This window comes from Rattus rattus, chromosome 6, assembly GCF_011064425.1.
Source record: "Rattus rattus isolate New Zealand chromosome 6, Rrattus_CSIRO_v1, whole genome shotgun sequence".
NCBI lineage: Eukaryota > Metazoa > Chordata > Mammalia > Rodentia > Muridae > Rattus > Rattus rattus.
In genome coordinates this window covers 25,473,205-25,495,475 of record NC_046159.1, presented here as the reverse complement: position 1 = coordinate 25,495,475, position 22,271 = coordinate 25,473,205, and the positions used below count along the sequence as shown (strand labels likewise).

The following is a 22,271-nucleotide window of genomic DNA, read 5'->3' as shown; positions in this document are numbered from 1 at the left end:
CATCCTTCCCTCCCTCCCTCCCTCCCTCTCTTCCCCCACCTCTCGTGTGCACGGCACGCACAGTAAGTAACTAAATAACAACAAAAAACTTTTAATCTTTAAAAATCATGTTCGAGTCCAGCAAGATGGCTCAGCCGATAAAGGCGTGTGCTGTGCAAACTTGGGGCCCCGGGTTCAATCCCCAGACAGAACCCATTCCATTGAGCTGTCTTCTGGCTTCTGCATATGTGCTGTGGCACATATCCATGTGTGTGTGCACACATGCAAATCACTAAAGTTTAAAAAGAAAAAAATCCTATTTTACCTATGCCCCCTCCAACACTCGACTTGGTAAAAGTTTTAAATATATATATTTTATTTTTAATCGACACACAGGAATTGTACCACTTTCTCCTGGGTGTGGTGGCATTGCTGCCTGCCATTCTGGTACTCAGGAGGCTGAGGCAAGGGTATTGAGTTTGAGGCCAGTCTTGGCTGCAGAATAACATCTTTCCTCAACATGTTCTTCCCCCGTCTCCCCAAAACTGGGCTTTTATAATAGAAGGTATGATGAGTCATCTCTCGATTCGGCACATTTGTAGTGTGTGGTGATCAGAGTCTGTCAGAATTACTGACTGTTCCCAAAAGCATGCTGTGAAATGATATCATATCCTGGTCTCGATTTGGGTTGCCATGACTGGTCGCTTACCAGTTAGTGACTTTTTTTACTGTTTGTATTTCCTTCCATTTTCAGTTTGGAGTTACTTATGTAAATTTACTTATGCAAATCTTCTTAAAATGCTCTGCAAAAACTTACCCATATCCCCTTTTCCCAGAAACCAAGCTTTTGCACAACACCCATATTACCTTACTCTTTGCACCGGTTCAATAAGGGCTTGTTCTGTAGCCCAGGCTGGCCCCAAACTTATTCCTTTTCCTCAGCCTCACAAGTGCTGGCATTTCTGGTGTTTAGCAACATGTCTGGCTTAATACCCTTAGCGCACATTCACCCTTCCGTCCTCTTGTCTTTAGTAAACTTGGCTACAGTCTGACTTGCTCCGTGAAATACACCTTTAAAAACACAACCAGACTTAGGTTACTCATTTAGCCACTGAGTTCTGACCGGCTTCTTACACTCCATTGGCCAGATTGTGAACTGGAGCAACACACGTATTAAGAATATTACCTTCTGTTCCTGGAGAGGTGGCCTAGGGTTCAAGAGTGCATACTGCTCTTTCAGAGGGCCAGGGTTTTGATTTGGGCAGCTAGCAACAGCCCTTAATTCGAGCTCTGGGAGAATCTGGCGCCCTCTTCTGGTCTCCAACAGTACCTGCATTCATAAGCATAAATCTACACACAGGAGAATTTATACACTAGGTAAAATGCTGGCTGTATGAGAGTAAAGACAGGAGTTGGAATCCCTACACCTGTGTAGATGCTAGGTGGGCAGGGTGGTCTCCCTGAAGTTCTAGTGCTTGAAGGTGGGGGACAGGGAATCCCTGGAGTAAGCTGGCTAGCTAGACCAGACTGTGTTGGTGAGCCCTGGGCTCACCTGAGAGACCCTGCTTCAGTGAATAAGATGGAAGGAAATCAAGGAAGATCCCCCCCAGTCCCAGCCTTTCTCTCAAAATGAATCTAATTGAGAGAGTTCTAGCTGAATCCAGCTGATTAGGGCCCTGCCAATGGGTTCTCAGGCCTCTGGTTTCTCCTTGCCTGTGGGGAAAGAGAAACACAGAGGAACTCTCGTAGTGTGTGTGTGTGTGTGTGCGCTGGTTAAAGAGAAGGAGACAGAGAGGACGCACATGGTGCAGTTGTGAGCTCCAGCTTAGACCTGTGGCTGGGCGGGGGATGAGAGGGAAGCTGCAGGCAGAAGTTGAAACCCTTTCAAAAGGAACTGGGAAATCAAATGGCACACGGCCCCTGAGGATAGCTGGGTGTTTTCCACGTCGACAGTATCCCTCGTTTAAGATGCCAGCATCCTCTTTCCAGCTGGCTGCTGTGTCTTGCAGTGTCTCTCAGAGAGAGAGAGAGAGAGAGAGAGAGAGAGAGGGAGGGAGAGGGAGAGGGAGAGAGAGAGAGAGGGGGAGAGGAGAGGGAGGGGGGAGAGAGAGGGAGGGAGAGGGGAGAGAGAGAGAGAGAGAGAGAGAGAGAGAGAGAGAGAGAGAGAGAGAGAGAGAGAAAAGTAAGGTCGGTACAGCAGTTGGGACTTTTGTTCTCAAACACATGTGAAACTTCTGGGGATCCCAAAGAATTTTGGGGAAGAGTTTACAGGTGGCCAAGGTCTGGGTTGTGAGGAGGAAGTAAGAATAAGGGTTTGGGGTTCACAGTAGTACATTTCCTCATTTGTAATACGATCGTGTGCTTACAAACCCCTGGCTTGGGAGTAAGGGACTCAGTTGTCTTCTGGGTCTGGGAAGGAATGAACTTAAAGCAGCTGCCAGAGGCTTCCTGGGGGACTGGACAAGCTTCCAGTCTGCAGGAATATCCCAGGGCATCCAGAATGCACAGGGTAAGAGATTTGCCTCCGAGCAGTCTCTACCCAGTGGGCTAGACACCTTTTCCAGCTAAGGATTGAGAGTGGGGAGTGAGGAGACCATCAGCTTTTGGTTCAGACCATTTGCTAAGACCGAGAACACGGGAGGAAGAAGAAGCCAGTGCTAAGACACGGCTGTCCGTGCTGAGGAAGGATGAGCGAAAGGAAGGGTGGAAGGAGAGTTGGAATGCTCAGCTTGTCCTTATTTCCTGTTTTAGGGCTGTCTAAACCAGCCTTCCTCTAGCAGTGAGACCATGACCACACGGTTCCCATCTTTACTGATATCTATTGCTTTGTGTTTCCACAGAGGGTCCTTTCTGGCTTGTGTAGACCCTTCCTGGAAGTGAAGTTGTGGAATCCGGACCTGCAGTCCTGCCCGTTCCAAGCGCGGGGTTTGGGTGTGATCACTAATGGGCAAAGGGTTTGGGCTCCTGAGGAAAACCTGCCAGTCAGTTGTGGCTAATCCTCAGCAGCACTCAGCTCTGGAGGAAGAGAAGAACATGAAGAGGAAGAGAGTGCTGTCTAGAGAACTCTGCAGTGCCTGGGACCGCCCTCATGGTCAGCAGAGCCCCCACCCTCTCCTATCGCTCTGTAGAAACGCTCTCTGCTTTGGAAGCGGAACTCTCCACATTAGCTTTCCGTCTGCTTAAAGAAGGCGCCCTGTTGATTTGTGAGCTAACATCTGTTGCCTCTGAAACCATTTGCTTTGACCTGTCTCTGTAGCTCTTTGTCTAGGACTCTGAAATTTGGGATACTCTCTTGGTCTTTAGCGTCTCATCTTCCGGGGTCAGCTGAGCCTGGGGGTGGGGTGGGAATGGAGGTCGGCTGCTGGTGTAGCACAGAAATGTTATTTTTGGATTTCTTTCCCATGTCCTTGTAAGGTGTACCCTCCTCTTGAGGTAAGTTTAGGGCTCATGGGTCTTCCCCACAGCTGCCTTTATTGTCCTTCATCCATTTCTTTCTCCTTCCTTCCTTCTTTCCTTCCTTCCCCTTCTCTTCCTCCTCTCCCCTCCTTCTTATTTCTTCTTCTACTTTTTTTCAAGACAGGGTTTCTCTGGGTAGCTCCAGCTGTCCTGGAATTCACTCTGTAGACCAGGCTGGCCTACTCAGAGATCCACCTGCCTCTGCCTCCCAAGAGCTGGGATTGAAGGCCTGTGCCACCGCTGTCTCAGTGTCCACCTGAGCGACTCCTCTCCTGGAGCCACTGAAGACCCCGTGCTTGTCTCTGAGCCACACTGACCCCCACTCTGACTCAGGAAGTGATAGCTCCCCACATGCATTCTTCATGTTTCTTTGCCCTTTCTTCCAACCCCTGCTGCGTTGCTGTCCGTGTGTGATGTCACCTTTCTCTAGTGCATTAGTAAGGCTTGTTGGTCATTTAACTTTGCAGATCTTCATAGCTCCTTCCCAGAGGGTAGGAGCTGTGTCCAGGAGGGTATTTCTCAAGAGTCCATGTCCTTAGTAGACCCCAGAAAAACGCTTGAGCTTTGTTCAGTGTTGCGTCTTGCCTTCAGTATGCTTTTCGTTTTTGTTTTGCAGGTTTCGTTGGGTTACACAACATCGGTCAGACATGTTGCCTTAACTCCTTGATTCAGGTGTTCGTGATGAATGTGGACTTCAGGATGGTATTGAAGAGGTACAGCTGGGGCTCTGCGTGATCGCGTGCACGTCCCTCGTGGTTTAGAATGTCCGTTCGTTCACCGTGACCTTGACTTTTACTGGTCTCCTTTCCAAACATGCCCGAGAAAAGATCTTTCCTTGTGTATTTTGTACGGCAGGTTAGTCTCATTTATAGTTTAGAAACATGCACATGCTGGCCCTCACCTCCATTTGGTTTCAGGTAGTGTGGGTCATTAGTGCTCCTTGGAGAATATATTTTTGTTATTTTATTGTTTTATGCATGTGGGTATTTTGCCTGCATGTATCTCTGTGTACCACGTGCATGTCCTCGGAAGCCAAGAGGAGGGAGTTGGATCCCATGGGACTGTGAGCCGCCATGTAGGGATCCTGTGGAAGAACAGCCAATATTCTTAAGATTTATTTATTTATTTATTTATTTATTTATTTATTTATTTATTATCTATAAGTACACTGTAGCTGTCCTCAGATACTCCAGAAGAGGGCATCAGATCTCATCACAGGTGATTGTGAGCCACCATGTGGTTGCTGGGATTTGAACTCAGGACCTCTGGAAGAGCAGTCAGTGCTCTTAACCGCTGAGCCATCTCTCCAGCAACAGCCAATATTCTCAACTGAGCCATCTTTCCAACCCCTACACACAGTGCCTTTAATCTCAGCACTTGGGTGGCAAAGGCAGGCAGATTTCTGTGAGTTTAAGGCCAGCCTGGTCTGTAGCGATTTCCAAGACAGCCCGGGCTACACAATGAAACCCTGTCTTGAAAAACCAAAACGGAAAAAGGAAGGAAGGAAGGATGGAAGGAAGGAAGGATGGAAGGAAAGCAGGCTCCCCAGATACTTCTGAAGTACAACCATAGGTGACAGTCGCTGGTCTGGAGTTGGGACCAGGCTAACTTCAGAGAAAGTCAGTGGTCTGATACAAGTGAACAGATGCAGACATTTTGTCAGCGATTCTATTCGGCTCCAGGCACTCTCCTTTTTCTTCTTCCACAAAGCAAGTGAGAGTCACCTGTAGGTAAACAAACCACAGGCAAAACGCCGTTGTCTGTCACATTGCCCCTTCTTCCTGGGACTTAATTGAACACTTGCTTTTGTGGTATGAAAACCTCAGGGTGGACACTTACCTGCGCATTTAATGTGGGCCCAGCGTAGGGTGCGGCGTCCTTAATGTGAAGGCTGAGCCTCGTTGGGGACCGTGCTGCTCTCCCTCTTAGTAAGGCGTTCTGAATGTTCCGGTCTCTAAGTCACTTGAGTACAAGCATAGATCTACCCATTCCCATCATTCCAACCTAATCCAGAGAACGGCAAGGGTACAGAGAGCCTTCGGAATTCTTTAAGTGATTTCAGTGTGCTCCCGGCCTGGAGAGCGACCGTTTGAGCTGCCTGGCTGTTCTGACTTGGCAGGATAACAGTGCCACGAGGGGTAGAAGAGCAGAAGAGAAGTGTCCCCTTCCAGCTGCTTTTGCTGCTGGAGAAGATGCAGGACAGCCGGCAGAAGGCAGTGCTGCCCACGGAGCTCGTTCAGTGCCTCCAGAAATACAACGTGCCATGTAAGAGCCCTCTCAGCCCCCACCTGCCCATCGATACAGTGTGGGGTAGGGAGGGAGCCCTAGGGGGAAGAGCGAGGGAGAGGGCTGATGGGCAGTGAGCGGACATCAGAGGTTTTGGTGTTGATCTGAAATATACATCTCTTTACTTCTGAACAAAAGTTTAACATGAATTTAAAAAGTATTTCTAATATTTATTTTATGTATATGAGTACACCGTCGCTGTCTTCAGGCACACCAGAAGAGGGCATCAGATCTCATTACCGAGGGTTGTGAGCCACCATGTGGTTGCTGGGATTTGAACTCAGGACCTCTGGAAGAGCAGTCAGTGCTCTTAACCGCTGAGCCATCTCTCCAGCCCAATATGATTTTTTTTTATGACTGTTATCAGCTTACTGCTTTGAAGTGGCTTTAAAAGACTAGCACAGCGCCTAGCTGTTTTCAGGGTGTAGTGTGTGGATTTGATACAGTTAATGATTACATCTGGGTAGTTAGCATATGTTTCCCCTTAAACACTCCTTACACTCCTTAAACACGGTTGCCTATAGCCAAGTGTATCTCTGCCAAAACACACCTGTCAATCCTCCCTGTTGTCCTTTGTCCCGGTTAGCTTTTAACTGTCAACTTGACACAGCCAATCATCGCCTGAGAGAGGGAATTGCCCAGATTAGACTGGCGTGTAGGTGTGTCTGTGGCTGATGGTCTTGGTTGTTGATTGACGTAGGAGGGCTCTGCTCACTGTGACCCACACACACCACTGGACCTATCTTCACGCTTAGAAATTTATTTTCTGCCTGATCAATACTGTTGAGGCTCTCTATGTTTTTTTTCTTAACTTATTATATTCTTTAGTGTCGTGATGTATCTTTATTATCTCTATGTGTGCTGAATTTCTCACTCACATAATAGTTTCTCTAACTTAATTGATGTTTTAATTCTCTAGTATCTCATTAAATTTCCTTGTAGTCATTTGTTTGAGTTCTCTGTTACACAACACATTAGTTTTCTTTCCTTTAGGGTCCATTGCTAGAAAGTTATTGTGCTCCTTTGGAGACACTAGAGAACAGAGTTTTTCATGATTCTTAAAAAGATTCCGACTTTGCACTTTGTGGATGACCGGGGACTCTTGGCTCTGGGAGTCCCAGTGAGGTTAAAAATAACCCCTGCAGATGGTGGCCGTCCAACTTCCATTTCTGTCACTGCGATAAAATACCCTGAAGAAAAGCAACTTGGGGAAGAAAGGGTTTGTCTTAGCTCACAAATCCAGGGTACAGTCTGTCATAGCAGGGACATTGGAATGGCCGGCAGGAACTTGAAACAGCTGGGCCAATCACACCCACAGCCAAGCTCAGAGAAAATGAATGCAGACAGGCTTCTCATGCTTGGCTTATTCTCTTTGTTTATATGGTCCAGGACCAAGCCCAAGAACAGTGCAGCACACGTCGAGCTGGGTCTTCCCATAGCAATTAAAACGGTCAGAGCAACCCCTGCAGATATGTCCACAGACCAACGCATTCGAGACAGTCCTTGACTGAGGCCCTCTTCCCAGGTGTTTTTTGATTGTGTCAAGTTGACAATTAAAACTGATGTCCTAGAAGCTTCAGAGTTGTTGAGAGCACCTGTTGCTCTTGCAGAGGACCCAGGTGTGGACCCCTCACCCCCATGGTGGTTCAACCATTTGTGACTCCAGTTTCAGGGGATCAGATGCCCTCTTATGACCTCCAAGGGCACTCGTCATGCACACGGTACACATACATACATATGGGCGGAACAGCTACACACATAAAATCAATAAATAAATCTAACAAAATAAGACAAAACTGGCCATCTCAGCACCCATATCTAATTTTCTTTACGTCAGTGTTAGCTCTGTGTCAGGAAACCTGCGCATAATTCCCTGGCTAAATCAGTTTAAACCATCTGATAGACTTTTTCTGAGTTGTCTGATAGACTGTTTTTGAGTTGGGATTCATTATATCGATGAATTAATATATTCGATTCAATTAATATATTCACATCAATCATTGTAGATTTGATGTGCGTAAGGCAACAGGAATCAGAGAGACGTTGCCTAACATTTTAGAACTAACATTTTAGAAGCAGGACAGGTCAAAATCAAAGGAGAACAAAGAGCATCAAGTCTGTGCTGTGATGTGTATCATGAAGGGAAGACAGTGCCTTTGTGGAAGATTCAGCATGATCTGAGAAACTGCCTTGGCTTGAAATGTCTATGCATTCTGGCAGAGATGTGATTTTCTTACTTCCCACTTCTTTGGACCAACACCATTAAAGTCAGTTGTGTCCGTTCCCGATTTCAGGCCTCCTTATGTAACAGGTAGTTACCCTGCAAAGTTCCTGCTGGTCTTGGCTAGGATCATCCAACATGGGTATTACCCTTTTCTCTTTGCTCAGTTTACTCAGTCACCTTTAGGAAACCTGGTCAGATTAGCAAGAGGCCCTGCTTTTAGTGACCTAAACAAAAATTGCCACCAGGGGGCGGAAGAGTCCAGACGTAGTCTCTGCTGAGCAGGAAACAAACAAACAAACAAAAACAGACAGACAACAAAAAAACCGGAGAGAAAATAGTTGGGATCTGCGGGTTCGCTGACAGAGGATGGTGAGAGGAAGTGGTGGCACTGTGACCTTAGCTCTAAGAGAAACTCTTAAAAAAAAGAATCAAAAGCTTAGTTTTCATTTGGTCTTTTTGAAAATGAGGGAAAGCTAGGTGGGGACAAAGTGCTGAGCGATCACGAGGCTGGTGTCCTGGTGGCTCGGCAAGGGCACGGACATGTCTCCTTACTAATTGCGCTTCCCCCTCCTGACCAGTGTTTGTCCAGCACGATGCTGCTCACCTCTACCTTACAATCTGGAACCTGACTAAGGACCAGATCACGGACATAGACTTGGTAAGGGCTGGGATCCGGAGAAGTCAGAGATGTTCCTGGTGGGACCTGCTCCACTACTGTGTGCGCTATTTGCGAGGAATGCGCCACTGCTTGGCATAGCTCCCTGGCGTGCACCTTTATGGGCCCGGAAGCAAAATTTTGTATCGGCCGTTTCTAGAACTTCTGTCTGAAAAAACCACGTACCCTGAGCTAAAGTGACTTCTAGGTCATCTTTCCTATCCCGGCTCTCTACTTGCAGGCAGAGCGGCTGCAGGATCTGTTCACAATCTGGACCGAGGAGTCCCTGATATGCGTGGGCTGTGGAGCAGAGAGCAGCAGGAGGGGCAAGTTGCTCACTCTCTCTCTTCCTCTTTTTGATATGGACTCAAAGCCCCTGAAAACACTGGTGAGAGACTCATTGTTGGTGACTCATTGTTGTGTATCCCGAGTTGGCCCTTGCCTCTTGCCCTTGGATTTTTAAAGAAATAACTCCTGGGCCAGCAAGATGGTGCAGCGTGTAAAGGTGCTTGGTGCTAAGACTTACAGCCCGAGTTCGATCCCTGGGTCCCACAGGGTGGAAGAAGGGAACTAGAGAACCAGTTCCTGTTCTCCACTTGTAGACCCTGGGCCAATCTCTCCCTTGACTTGGGCGAGGGTACTTTTTTCTGTCCCCTTCTGCTTTCCTCATGCTCTTCCTCTGGCAAGTCCCCTCCAGTTTGTTCCTCCCTCCAGTGGGCACTTTCTGAAATTCTGCCCAGTGTAACACATGTGCCCACTTGGGGGGGGGAGTGGGGATTAAAGGGTAGCCTGGGCTTCTGCTAGCAGTGGGGGAGGGCTGTCTTTGAGATGGGAAACAATGATGCTACCTTTTGCTTGTTCTCTTGGTTGGGGCAGGAGGATGCCTTGAGATATTTCTTCCAGCCCAAAGAGTTAGCAAGCTCAGACAAGTGCTTCTGTGAGACCTGCGGGAAGAAGACGCCTTGCAAACAGGTACTCCTTAAACCCAGACTCTTCCCTGGTCTGGATTGACCCATGGTTTCCTGACAAGTCTTTGCAGACCAGTCAAGGGCATTTCATAATGGCTGACCTAGGGAATCTGGGTACCTGGGGTCCTGGGGCTTCTCATTTGTATAACTTCAGACTTGGCATCTCAGACCATATCATTGAGAGGGACAGGAAGAACTTTGTAGAAACAAGAAGAGAAGGTTTGAGAACAGTAGGTAGAGTTTTTCCTCTAGGGTGAGTTGCCTAGAGTACATCCCACAGTTCCTGAACCTGAGCAGAGGCCTTCTGTGGAGATGTGTGGTGAGTGACACTCAGTCACGTGACTCTCGAAGGCGCTCTGCGCTTCCCTTATGGGAAAGAGCACATCGCCACCCTTGACCCTGCTCTGAACCTGCCCGTCTCCGGTGCCCGTAGACTTCATCTTCATTCTGACTTTGCCTCTTCAGGCTCTGAAGCTGACTGGTTTCCCTCAGACCTTGACCATCCACCTCATGAGATTCTCTGTCAGGAACTCACAGACAGTAAAGATCTGCCACTCGGTGTACTTCCCGCAGAGCTTGGATTTCAGTCAGATTCTGCCAACCACGGATCAGGTGAGGCTTGCCTTCCATCCCTTATTCACCCCGGGAGACTCTGTTCTTCTGACGCAGCCGTCCATCTCTAACAGCTGCTGGACACACTCATGCATAAGTGCCATAGTTGTAAGTACCAAGTCCATGCCGGAGACTTAGTCTGTAACTCGGCAGACTGCGAGGCGACGTGGACCAGCATCATGTGAGCCAAACACTTCCTGGGTGAGGCTTTCATTCAGGGACCCAGGCCCTTTGATGCCATAGTTAGGGACCAGATTTATATACAACAGTGGAGAACCAACTGCAGCTTGGTGTGATTCGCAAAGGCATACTTCTCTGTTTTTCTTCCTTCTTTAAAGATTAAAAAAAATTAAATTGCATTTACATATCTGTTAGTATGTGTGTGAGATGAGCGGAGTCAGAGGACTCCTTAAGTGGGAGTCGGCTCTCTCCTTCCACGACCTGGGTCTCGAGGATTGAAACCACATCATCAGTTTTGGAGGCAATCACCTCTACCTGCTGAGCTGTCTTGCCAGCCCAAGACAGACTTTCTTTCTTAGGCAATATTTAATGATCAAACCTGTGTCATTCCGAAGCAGTGGTGGGTGATCTCCCCACTGTCCTGCCCATCTTTTGCTTTTAAAGATTTAGAAAGCTTCCCTTTTCTACACATTGGGCTTTATGGAAACGCCTCGGAGGACTGAGAAACGGGACCTGCAATTCGGGACTTTCCATGTGAAAGGATACGTGGAATTCCCACAGGCACATAAGTAAATGCAAACCCCGGGGTTTTGGAGCCGACTAAGCTGTCATATCGAGCAGCCAGAGTCTGCTTCGAAGATAGTGTCAGAGCAGTCTGTCGTTGGACCAAATTAATCAGAGGGAAGTTTGATTCAATTGTCTAATCTAATAACTTTTTGGGAGACTCTGAGGGGGAAAAAAAGGCTATCTTGTTTGTGGGTTGGAAGTAGGAAATGCTACATTTGCAAGTCTTAGATCTCACATACATGGCTTCATCGCTGGACCGTTTCTTCTGTTAGATCGGTCTGTTTGCCTGTTTGTGCTCCGGAACCGTAGTATGAAAAGATGAAGCTCATCTTTACCTATTAGGTGTCTGTCCATGTGTCACAGCTTTCACCTTCGCTCTCCCTTTTGCTTTCCTGCTCCGTCTGACTGTGCGGTGCATTTAAACTTCCTTCTATTTAAAAAGGATTTCATTATGGGAAATTTCAGATCAATCCAAAAGAGTGGGGAACACACACGACAAGTCCTCATCTGTCACCCTGCAGTCGACTGTGTAATCACACACTCACAGCCAGTCTTCACCGCCATACCCAGCCTCCTCTTTTGCTCAACTGTTCTGGTTGCTTGTGTCAAGTCACCTTGACACAAACTGGAGCTACCTGGGAAGAGTTGACCTCAGTTGAAGAATTGGCTACATCCATTTGGCTTGGGAGCAAACCTGTGGGGGCATTTTCTTGATTGATGATTGATGTGGAAGGGTCCAGTCCACTGTGGGCAGTGCCGCCCCTTGGTGGGTCAGCCTGGGTTGTATAAGAGGGAAACTGAGCAACCATGGGGGCATCCTGCTCTTTTTGTTGAAGTTTACTGGGTGCAGTTGAGTCATTATAGTCTGAAGCTGGCTGCTTTGCCATAGTCCCCAACCCTTTTCTGTAACTTGATCATCATATCCAGATATTACCTTCCTTGAGACAAATTTTGGCAGCAAAAGTTGCCACACACACACACACACACACACACACCCACACACACACACCCCATAGCACACACCCCATAGCACACACCACACCTACACACCACACACACCACACACACCACACCCATACACCACACCTACACACCACACACACACCACACACACCCCCATACCCCACATACCACACACACACACACACACACACACACACACACACACACACACACACACACACTCAGTGTCCTTCATTTTGTCCATCTGTCCTCTTCTTGAGGCTTTTGCTCTCTTTCCTGCACTGATGTGATTTCCCGAAACACAGGTAGGGGACACTGTTTGCCTATGTGGAGGAACTTTATAAAGTATTCTTTTATTAAGATAACTTCTCCACAAAGAATGCCATTTTGTTTGTTCACGTGAAAACACTTAAATTTAGGCAGGTATGGGGCTTGCACCTGGAGCGTTAGTTCTTGGGAAATCGGCAGTGCGTGTGGTGTGTGAGCCGTGAGTTTGAAGACAGCCTATGGTACATGGTAAAACCCTGCTTTAAACTGAAAGAGGGCTGGAGGGGGTTCAGCCAGCGAAGGCACTGGAGGACAAGCCCGATGGCCTGCACTTGGTCTGTGTACATGGTGGAGAGAGAACTAACTCTCCAAGCTATTCTCCGCTGTCTGCATCCACTGCCTGCACATACATGTGCATGCACACGTTATGCAACGTATGTAACAAATATGAAATGACTAAATGTGGTAAGTCCAGAGTCACCTTAAAAAAAGACCCAAGGAAACTCACACTTTTATCCTTACAATTTTATCTCTCCTGGTGTATGTGCACACTCGTGGAAACTGGAGGATGATTTTGTGGAGTTGGTCTCTCTGTCCACTTTTGTGTGTTTCTGGAGATTAAACTCCCTGGGTTTCTGTGGCAAGTGCCTTCACCTTCGGAGCCCTTTTGCCAGCCTAAATTTAATTAATTTTTAATCACAAAGTCATGCTGGGTGTGGGGGCATACGTCTTTAATCCCAGCAGTCTGGAAGCAGAGGCGGACAGAGTGTGAGTTCAAGGCCACCCTGGTCTACATAGCAAGTTTTAAGATGGTCAGGTGTACATAGTAGAGAAACCTTATTTCAACAAAACAAAACAAAAACAAAAACTAACTCCCCCCCAAAAAAACCCAAAAAAGTATAAAATAAATGGTATGCAATGTGATATGTTGACACATGTAAAGACATTGTGGAATAATTAGGTAATATATCTATCCTCTCACAAGCATATTTTTGTAGTGAGAGTGTTCAAACTATTTTAAACAATTTCCAGTGTGCGACACACTGTTGCTCACTATAGATACTATTGCTGGTAACTGGCCTTGGCAATTATCCACCACCTTAGTCTGTTTCTCTTCATTTTAGTCTGTGACTAACTTTTGTAGGCCGAAAGCCATCTTTTAATTTTTACAGGGAGTCTGAAAGCATGTAGATATTTGACTTGTGAATGTTCATACTTACATTTACTTGTAGAACAGGGTCACAGAAGGATACCCAGACAGGGTACTACTCAATGGTTAGCAAGGTCTACATACACAGTGGGCTGCCCAACACGACTTCTCATGTCTCTCGGAACTGTAAAGATTTGTTTTATTATTTTTTAAAAGATTCATTTATTTTATTTTTATGTGTATTTTGCTTGCATGTATGTATGTGTATTGTGTGCATGCCTGGTGCCCATAGAGGTCACAAGAGGGCACAGGATCCCCTGGATTTAGATGGCTCTGAGCTACCATATGGGTGCTGGGAACCAAACCTCTAGAAGAGCAGCCTCTGCTCTTAATCTCTAACCCATCTCTCTAGCCCCTATTTATATTAATGTGTGTGTGTGTGTGTGTGTGTGTGTGTGTGTGTGTGTGTGTGTGTGTGTGTGCAGGGCCTGAATGTATATGTGTGTGCTACATTTGTGCAGGTGCTTATGGAGACCAGAAGGATGTCCGATCCCCTAGAACTGGAGTTAAGGATGGTTGTAAACTGTCTGTGTGTCATCTGCAAGATCAGCAAGTGCTCTTACTTTCAGTCCCAGATGCTAACTTTCAGAACAATCCATTATGAGCTAGTCAGTTTTCTGTATATTCCTTTAAAAATCACTAATTAATGAATGTGGTGGTTTGGATATGCTTGGCCCAGGGAGCAGTACTATTGGGAGGTATGGCCTTGTTGGAGTAGGTGTGGCCTTGTTGGAGGAAGTGTGTCTCTGTGGGAGTGGGGTTTGAGAGACCTTCCTCCTAGTTGCCTGGAAGCCAGTCTTCTCCTGTCTGCCTTTGGATCAAAATGTAGAACATTTTGCTCCCACCTTGATGATAATGGACTGAACCACGGAACCCGTAAGCCAGCTCCAATTCAATGTTGTCCTTATAAGAGTTGCCTTGGTCATGGTGTCTGTTCACAGCAATGGAAACCCTAAGTTATTCTCATTCTTTCCAGTTTTCTTAAGGCTCAGGTTACAGTAGGCTGGAACCTCATCTCCCACCCCCTGGGAAGACAGAACAGTATCCTTACTAGAAGTTCCTTAGATGGAGCTATCCACCATGCAATTGCAATTATACATTGTATATATTTGTAATAATAAATATACATTGTAATAGGTCATGTTGCAAAGGGGAGAAACTGTAGCATATTTACTGTCAGCTCTAATGGATGCTTTGATCTGTGATAGTGACACTACTCTCCTGGTGTCTGATGTATGGATACTTTTCTATTCCTGTGACAAAAAACATCACAACCAGGGAAACTTATAGGAAAAAGAGTTTATTTTGGGCTTATGGTTCCAGAGATGTAGAGTCCATGATGGCCAAACGGTGGTGGTAGGTGGTAGGTACACGTCAACAGTGGCTGAGAGCTTGCATCTGGAACAGCAAACAGGAAGCAGAGTGCTTTTAAATCTCAAAGCCCACTCCTGGGGACATATTCTTCAAGTAAGGCCATACCCATTATTCCTTCCAAACAACCACCAATGGAAACTAAGTGTTTAGTTCTCAAGACGTAATGGAGAATATCTCATTCAAATTACCACGTTCTGCTCTCTAGACCCCATAGGCTTGTCATATGATGATGCAAAATTCATTAGTCCAACTTCAAAGGTCCCATAGCCTTTCTCAGTCTCAGCACTGCTTAAAAGTCCAGAGTACAAGTCTCTTCTGAGACTCATGGTAGTCTCTTAGTTGTTTTATGTATGTGAGTACACTGTTTCTCTCTTCAGACACAGCAGAAGAGGACAATCAGATCTCATTACAGATGGTTGTGAGCCACCACATGGTTGCTGGGATTTGAACTCAGGACCTCTGAAAGAGCAGTCAGTGCTCTTAACCACTGAGCAATCCCTCCAGCCCGGTAGTCTCTTAGTTGTAACTCCCTACAAAATAAGGAAACAAGTTACTTACTCCACACATAAAATGGCACAGCATATACACCGTGATCCTGAAAATGGAGGCATGATGGCATAGCAAGGAATGAGACCTAAGCAAAGCAAATTCCAAACTCTGTAGCTCCATGTTCCGTGTCGAAGGGCTCAGCTCGCTCTGCCCCTCCCACTTTGCTGCCTGCAGGGTACACCTCTCTCTCTTGTATGGCTCCGTCCCTGTGCCAAGTTCTCCTTGGCAGATGTCTCACAGCTCTGGCACCTCTAACATCTTGGGGTACCCAATGCAGCTCAGGCTTCACTGAATGGCCTCTCGGAGCCTCCAGGCAGAGACCCCTGTGCTGCACACTTGGCCTCAGAAGCTCTCTTACTGCAGAAGAGCCCACAATTCCTTCGTTTGCATCGTTCATGACTCTAAAGTCAGCATGACACTGCTAAGTTTGGCCAGCAACTCACAACGAACCCAGGACCCTCAAGTCACATTTCCAGTTGTGTTTTTGTTTCTTTCTAGAAAATTCGTTAGGCCTTTTCCTTTCACAAGTTACACACTTAGCTGGGTGGGGGTCTTGCCCTGATGGTGCTTATCCCACTGCAGATCTGGCCCCTCCCTAATGGTGCAAATCTTAACAATTACAGACTCTCTTGAAGCACAAGCCTTAGCTGTAACATTAAGCTTGCCAGTGTCTCTTTTCTTTCTGACTTGTAATTTTGTTTTTCTTTCTCCTCTGTTCTTTTGTCATTGTAGACCTGCATAAGAGTGATTCCTAATAACCATGCAGCAGAATCAATATGAGGTTGTTTTGAAATCTCCTCTGCCAGAGAAATTAGTCCACAACTTTATAAATTCAGTCTTAGACAAGTTCTTAGGTCATCCCCACTGTTTGCCAAAACAGCACACCAATGGTCTAGAGCCTCGTTGCTAATATTCTTCCCCTCTGAAGATTCTTGAGCTGGGACACTTGCACAGTTGTTAGCACTACTGACTTCCAAACTCCTACTAGAATGGTCTATTAAGCCCTGCTTATGCTATTCAACCACTTTTCTAGTTTACAGTTCCAAAGCCTCCCACATTCCTCCAAAAAAAAATCCTACTATGGTCAGGGATGTCGCAGTATAGCCTATTCCTGTTATAAATTTCTAAACTAGTTGGTCTTCTATTGCTATGCTAAGGCACCACGACCAAGGCAACTTATAGAAAAAAAAAGAGTTTATTTTGGGCAGATGGTGTCAGTGGGTTAGAGTCCATGAGGGTGGAGAGGAGGTAGCCAGAGGCCAGTGGACAGTATAGTGACTTGGAGCTCGTATCTTGATCCATGAACAACAAGAAGAAAACACACTAGAAATGGTGTAAGTTTTGAAACCTCAAAGCCCAGTGACATTCTTCCTCCAGCCAAGCCAGCCCTTCTAATCCTCTCAAACAGCCACCAACAGGGGACCAAGTCTTCAAATGCCCAGGACTTATGGTAACATCTCATTCAAACCACATCTATCTACACAGGTTTTCTCCCATGACGTCTGTCTCTGATGGAGCCCTTTCTCATCATTTTGTGCATGTTTACTTTGTGTCTACTCCGCCTCACCCCTGAATGTCATCTCATTAATTCTCATGGTCTTCATCAATCACCTCAAATCTCCTTTCCAGTTTTCCCCATCCCTCCCTCTCCCACCCCAGCTCTCATCTTATTGAGTGCTTTTACTTAGAAATCTCAGGGATCAAATTCACCGTCTCCATTTCCAAATGGCAACTGCTCTGTACTTGACTTCACAGTTATCAACATATTTTCAACTCCCCAACCAGAAATTTGGGGTTCACCTTTCTGCCTCCTATTCCCCCTTGCCATCCAGTTAGTTGGAAAGTACTTGTGGCCGGCTAGAACTCGTTTTGCCTGTTGAAGAAACAGCACCTGACCTAGAGTGAGCAAAGAATAAAAAATGAACAAAAGAGGGGATGGGTTTCGCTGTCCAGGGCTGTCTGTGAGAGGAGGTGTGGTGGTTGAGCTGTCTCTATGTTTGTCTCCCTCCAGTCTGAGATACACTATGAACTCTTTGCCGTGATTGCCCACGTTGGGATGGCGGACTTCGGTCATTACTGTGCCTACATCCGGAATCCCGTGGATGGAGAATGGTTCTGCTTCAATGATTCACATGTTTGTTGGGTGAGAAACGCCATCCACATCGCTACTTGTCCTAGATTAGCTTCCTCTAGTAACTCCAGAGCCTGAGGCTACCTGGGCGCTCAGCTTCTGGTTTACAACTGGACATGCTCAGCTCAGTGCCCACGTTTCTGGTGCTCTTGACTCACTGCCCTAATGCTTCAGACTCTGTAGGAAATGTCTCTAAAGCCAGAGTTGTAACTCTCCTAGATTGTCATAACCAGGTTTAACGAGAGGAATGGACTTATCTAGGGTGAAGGGGGGTACATTACAGTCTCATACGTTTCAAACACTCAGTAGGGTGCTGACCTGGTCGTTATATCCTTGCAGGTGACCTGGAAGGATGTCCAGTGTACCTATGGGGATCACATATATCGTTGGTAAGAGAAGGGCTGGGTTCCTGAAACCCAACAAACTCACTCCGAATTCTCAGCCACGTGAAATCCTTAAGGCTTCTGCGTTTCTTGCATTCCGACGACTCCCCAGACTAACCAGTCAGCTTTATCCGTGACTACCTTCCCACTACAACATGCTTCTCAGCACTGAGATTTCAGCAATGCCTTTGGATTTGTAATGGAGTCCAAATGTACCGTCTGCCATTTTCTTCCTAGTTGCAAAGTCTCCCCCCTCCATGTTTTGTACCTCATGACCTCTTTCCATTGTGCATAGCATCTTGAACATGTCTCCCTACAACAGTCATAACCGCTTGCTTATATAACTTTCTCTCACATTTCACATATACTCTTTGAGGGGGAAGGACTTCTCTCTCTCTCTCTCTTTTTTTATGTCTAGCAATGGCTTGCATTTAGTAAAACCCAACAAATACCTCTAAAAACCAATCACTACAGAGGGGATGCTGGAGAGAAAAATAAAAGGCTGGGTGAGGACAGATCAAAGAGTCTTTGTAAAGCTCTCTCGGCTGTTTTTTCCCCTTGTCTGGGAACAATGGCACACAGAAAAGGTGATCAGAGATCGCCTCAGCTAAGAGGCAGGCTTGGCTACTTGAAAAATAAAGGGGCAGATGCAATTGTATTTGAAATCCTCCGCCAACCCTTTGGCCAGCTTTTTCTTGTTTCTTTTCAAGCATTTCTTTTTTTTTTCTTTTTTCTTTTTTTTTTTTATTAACTTGAATATTTCTTATATACATTTTGAGTGTTATTCCCTTTCCCGGTTTCCGGGCAAACATCCCCCTCTCCCCCCCCCTCCTTATGGGTGTTCCCCCCCCCCCCCCCCCCCTATTTCCCCCCTCCCCCCCAACTGTCTAGTTCACTGGGGGTTCAGTCTTAGCAGGACCCAGGGCTTCCTCTTCCACTGGTGCTCTTACTAGGATATTCATTGCTACCTATGAGGTCAGAGTACAGGGTCAGTCCATGTATAGTCTTTAGGTAGTGGCTTAGTCCCTGGAAGCTCTGGTTGCTTGGCATTGTTGTACATATGGGGTCTCGAGCCCCTTCAAGCTCTTCCAGTTCTTTCTCTGATTCCTTCAACGGGGGTCCTATTCTCAGTTCAGTGGTTTGCTGCTGACATTCGCCTCTGTATTTGCTGTATTCTGGCTGTGTCTCTCAGGAGCGATCTACACTTCTGCACTTCTTTGTCAAGCATTTCTATTAGATGCCAGATCTTTGTTTCTCATGGCTGCTGGCATCTTCCTGATTTACAGCAAGAACTGGCAGCCCCGCAGCTCCGGGACGCTGCCCTCGTAGCACAAAGGAGGCCACGCACAGTACGCACAGTATGTGAACGACTGACTTAAATCGGCTCTATGGCAGAACCTGCCCCCAAAAAACAAAACAAAAAAACAAAAAAAAAAAACCAAAAAAAAAACACCAAAAACAAAAAAAAACAACCAACCCCCCCCCAAAAAACCAAACCAAACCAAAACAAAACAAACAAACAAACAAACAAAAAACCAAAAAATCCCCAGAGTTAATTTAGTTGAATCTCACAGATTTTTTTTTTCACCATCTTATTTAGATGTCAATTAATAGCTCCCCTCTCAGGTCACCATTTTGGCGCTCTGAGGGAATGGCTGGGTGGGTCATTGACCTAAGTGTCAGGTGCTTGACCTGGGAGCCAGGAGGTTGACCGATGCATCTTGCACTGTGGTTTCACTGTGGATGGTGTGCTGACATGTGCTTTCTGTTTTCTAGGAGGGAAACCGCCTATCTCTTGGTTTACATGAAGACTGGATCCTGACAGATATACTCACACCTTTCTCCTCTCCTGTACCCACATCTGCTGCATTTCAACGAGAATCGTAATTTAAAAACCATAATTAAGCCCTATTTATAAGCAAGGATTATTATTATTGCTGTGGCTTGGCTGTAGTTTGTCTCCCGACAGCTCACACACAGAAGGCTTGGTCTTTGGTATGGAGGCGTTTGGGTGACAGAACTTTTAAGAGACAGGGCCCAGTGGGAGGTAATCAGTTCATGGGATCTCTCTTCTGTGCACTAATAGTTCCTTTTCTGTTTCTCCGTGGTGATGCAAACAGGGTGATCCAACATGCCAGTACCAAGCTGGTTGGATCCTCTAGCTTTCAAAATTCCAAGTCAAATAAATGTTATTACACACTATTTGGCCTCGGGTGTTTTGTTATAGCAATAAGAAATACACGAATATAATTGTTAAAATATTAGCAATGACCCTACTAGATCAGTCTAGATTAGTTGGAATGAATAATTTCACCAGTGGATCTGAACAGATCATGTCCTGATTGTGACCTTCAGTACAAGACATGACCTTTGAGTTGTGGAACTGTGGGGGTCCAGTCAGATAGGGATCAGTGGTTGTAGGAGAAATTGGGGTGACAAAGGACAGTGGAGGGAAGTATTTTAGTGTTTTACAGCTAGTGTGACTATACTAGTATGTACTGTGTAGGCTTAGAACTTTTAAAACGTATTTTTAATAAGGCTTCTTAAACACTTCAACCTCCCTGCTAGCACATCAACCAGTGGTAGGGGGAAAAGAAAGGATGATAGGAAATGGGGGATGTGGGCCTGTTTAGAAATAGTTCTTTGGGGGCAATTCCAGTCTCCATTGTCAGGATATCAGCAGTCTGGTCCAAAGCACCAAGCACAAATCAGGAGCAGTGGCTCAATCCAGAAGAAACCTCAAAGCTCCACCAAATTGGCACGACTCAGCAGGAGTGGCAAGAAGCATTTCTTTCCATGAAGTCGTGAAAAGAGAAGGTCAGCGAAGCGCTGGAAGGCGGACCGATGCAGGAGCGTCCTCTCACTGTCGGTGGGGGTTATATTTTTATTTTTTCTAAATATCATGCACCCTCTCCAGCCTGTGCTCTCTCACATGCCCTTTCACAAGACAGTTCCCAGAAAAATACCACGTTTCCATTCTCAGAAAAACATCCTCTCCTGTGTCTGCTTCAGCAAAATTAAGCCAATTCCCAGACACAACTGAGTCTCCAAAGAAACCAGAAATTTCCACCTCAGTACTGGCTAAAAATCAGCTCAACTTAAAATTATTATTATTATTATTATTATTATTATTATTATTATTAATACTGTGTTACATTACTATTGTTGTTGTTATTATTTATTACTAGTGTCTGCGTGTGCCACCACATGCACATGGAAGCCGGTTTGCTCATCCCACTGTGGGATCCAAAGACCGAACTCAGGTGGGCAGTCGTGTTGGACGACAAGCCACTTTATCCTCTGAACAACCTCACTGACCTCAGCCTGCCTTCTTTTGATTTATTTTTCTTTTAAGAGTATGAGTGTTTTGGTTGCGTGTTCATCTGTGTGTCCCATCCATCCATGAAGTACCCGTGAAGGCCACCAGAGGGCACCAGAGCCTCTGGAATTGGAATTAGAGATGGTTGTGAGCCATTGGCCCACATTGGCCCAGTGTTCTTAATGGCCGAGCCATCTCTCCAGCCCCTCAGCCCTGACATTAGTTTATCACACATTTACTGGGAAAATAAATCGTGATCATCCAGTCTTTGTGAGGTCAGTCAGGATACTTTAGCACAGTCGTGACCAAGATGTTTGCGAGGAAGAACTGATTTTGACTGGCACTTTCAGAGGATGCAAGGTTGCTGAGCCCTGTGCGGACCATGGCAGTATAAATGAACCCCCCCAGCCTCCGTCGGTGGATAAGAAGAGAGAGAGAACGTGAGAGCAAGAGAAGGAGGGTGGGAGGAGGAAAGCGAGGGATTGGGGATCACTTACACCTTCAAAGCCATGCTTCCATCCACTTGACCCCACCTGAAGTTTCACCATCTTCTCAGAACAGTGCCAGTAGCTGGGAAGCTTGTGGTTTGATGAAACACAAAGTGCCTAGATGCGGGGAACTGAAAGTGAAACCCCTGTGCTGTGGGGCAGGGAGTAAGCCTTCCAGTGGGAGGGGCTTAGAGGAAGGATAACGGTTTGTAGGGAAAGCATACACAGTCAGGGGGCTGAAAAGACAATATTCAAGGTTGGATGAAGTCCGCAAACATGACTTTCCCGTGCTGGGGAAGCAAGTATTCAGGGGTGGAGACTGGGAGAGAGGTCTTAAATAGGTTGAGCGGTTTGGATTTAACCAGATGGCTAAGGAACTGCTGCAGGGGTTAAAAGGGGAAGCGATGCATAGTTATGCTATGGTTAAACTAATTTTTCAGGTGAAAAAGATTACAGAAAAAAATTATAACGGGAACAGAAGTTTTGGGTGAAGAACGTGGTAGGGGTGGGGAGAGGAATCCAGAGGCGCCAATAGCAAACTGGGAGATGAGCAGGGTGGGAATTAAGGCCTAGATTGGCTGACAGTGGCCATCTTTACATCGAGAAGGTGGGGACCAGTAGCTAGTGCGTAGCCACAAGGCCGGATGCCTCGGCTCCTCA

General features: G+C 46.3%; 1 protein-coding gene and 1 long non-coding RNA gene across 2 annotated transcripts; one reads left to right on the top strand and one right to left on the bottom strand.

Moving 5' to 3' along the window:
• Nucleotides 1-2,823: 2,823 nt before the first annotated feature.
• Nucleotides 2,824-20,006, top strand: Usp18 (ubiquitin specific peptidase 18). The gene is made up of 10 exons (XM_032905754.1): nucleotides 2,824-3,070; nucleotides 4,052-4,148; nucleotides 5,555-5,700; nucleotides 8,524-8,603; nucleotides 8,842-8,988; nucleotides 9,477-9,572; nucleotides 10,034-10,180; nucleotides 17,302-17,433; nucleotides 17,761-17,810; nucleotides 19,581-20,006. Exons 1-10 carry the CDS (start codon nucleotides 2,923-2,925, stop codon nucleotides 19,624-19,626), a joined length of 1,089 nt encoding a protein of 362 aa, XP_032761645.1. The 5' UTR covers nucleotides 2,824-2,922; the 3' UTR covers nucleotides 19,627-20,006.
• Nucleotides 20,007-20,316: 310 nt separating this feature from the next.
• On the bottom strand, nucleotides 20,317-21,734 carry LOC116902839. The gene is made up of 2 exons (XR_004388240.1): nucleotides 21,621-21,734; nucleotides 20,317-20,667 (listed from the first exon to the last, which is right to left on the bottom strand). It is a non-coding gene; the product is annotated as an uncharacterized LOC116902839 (long non-coding RNA).
• Between the last annotated feature and the right edge of the window lie 537 nt (nucleotides 21,735-22,271).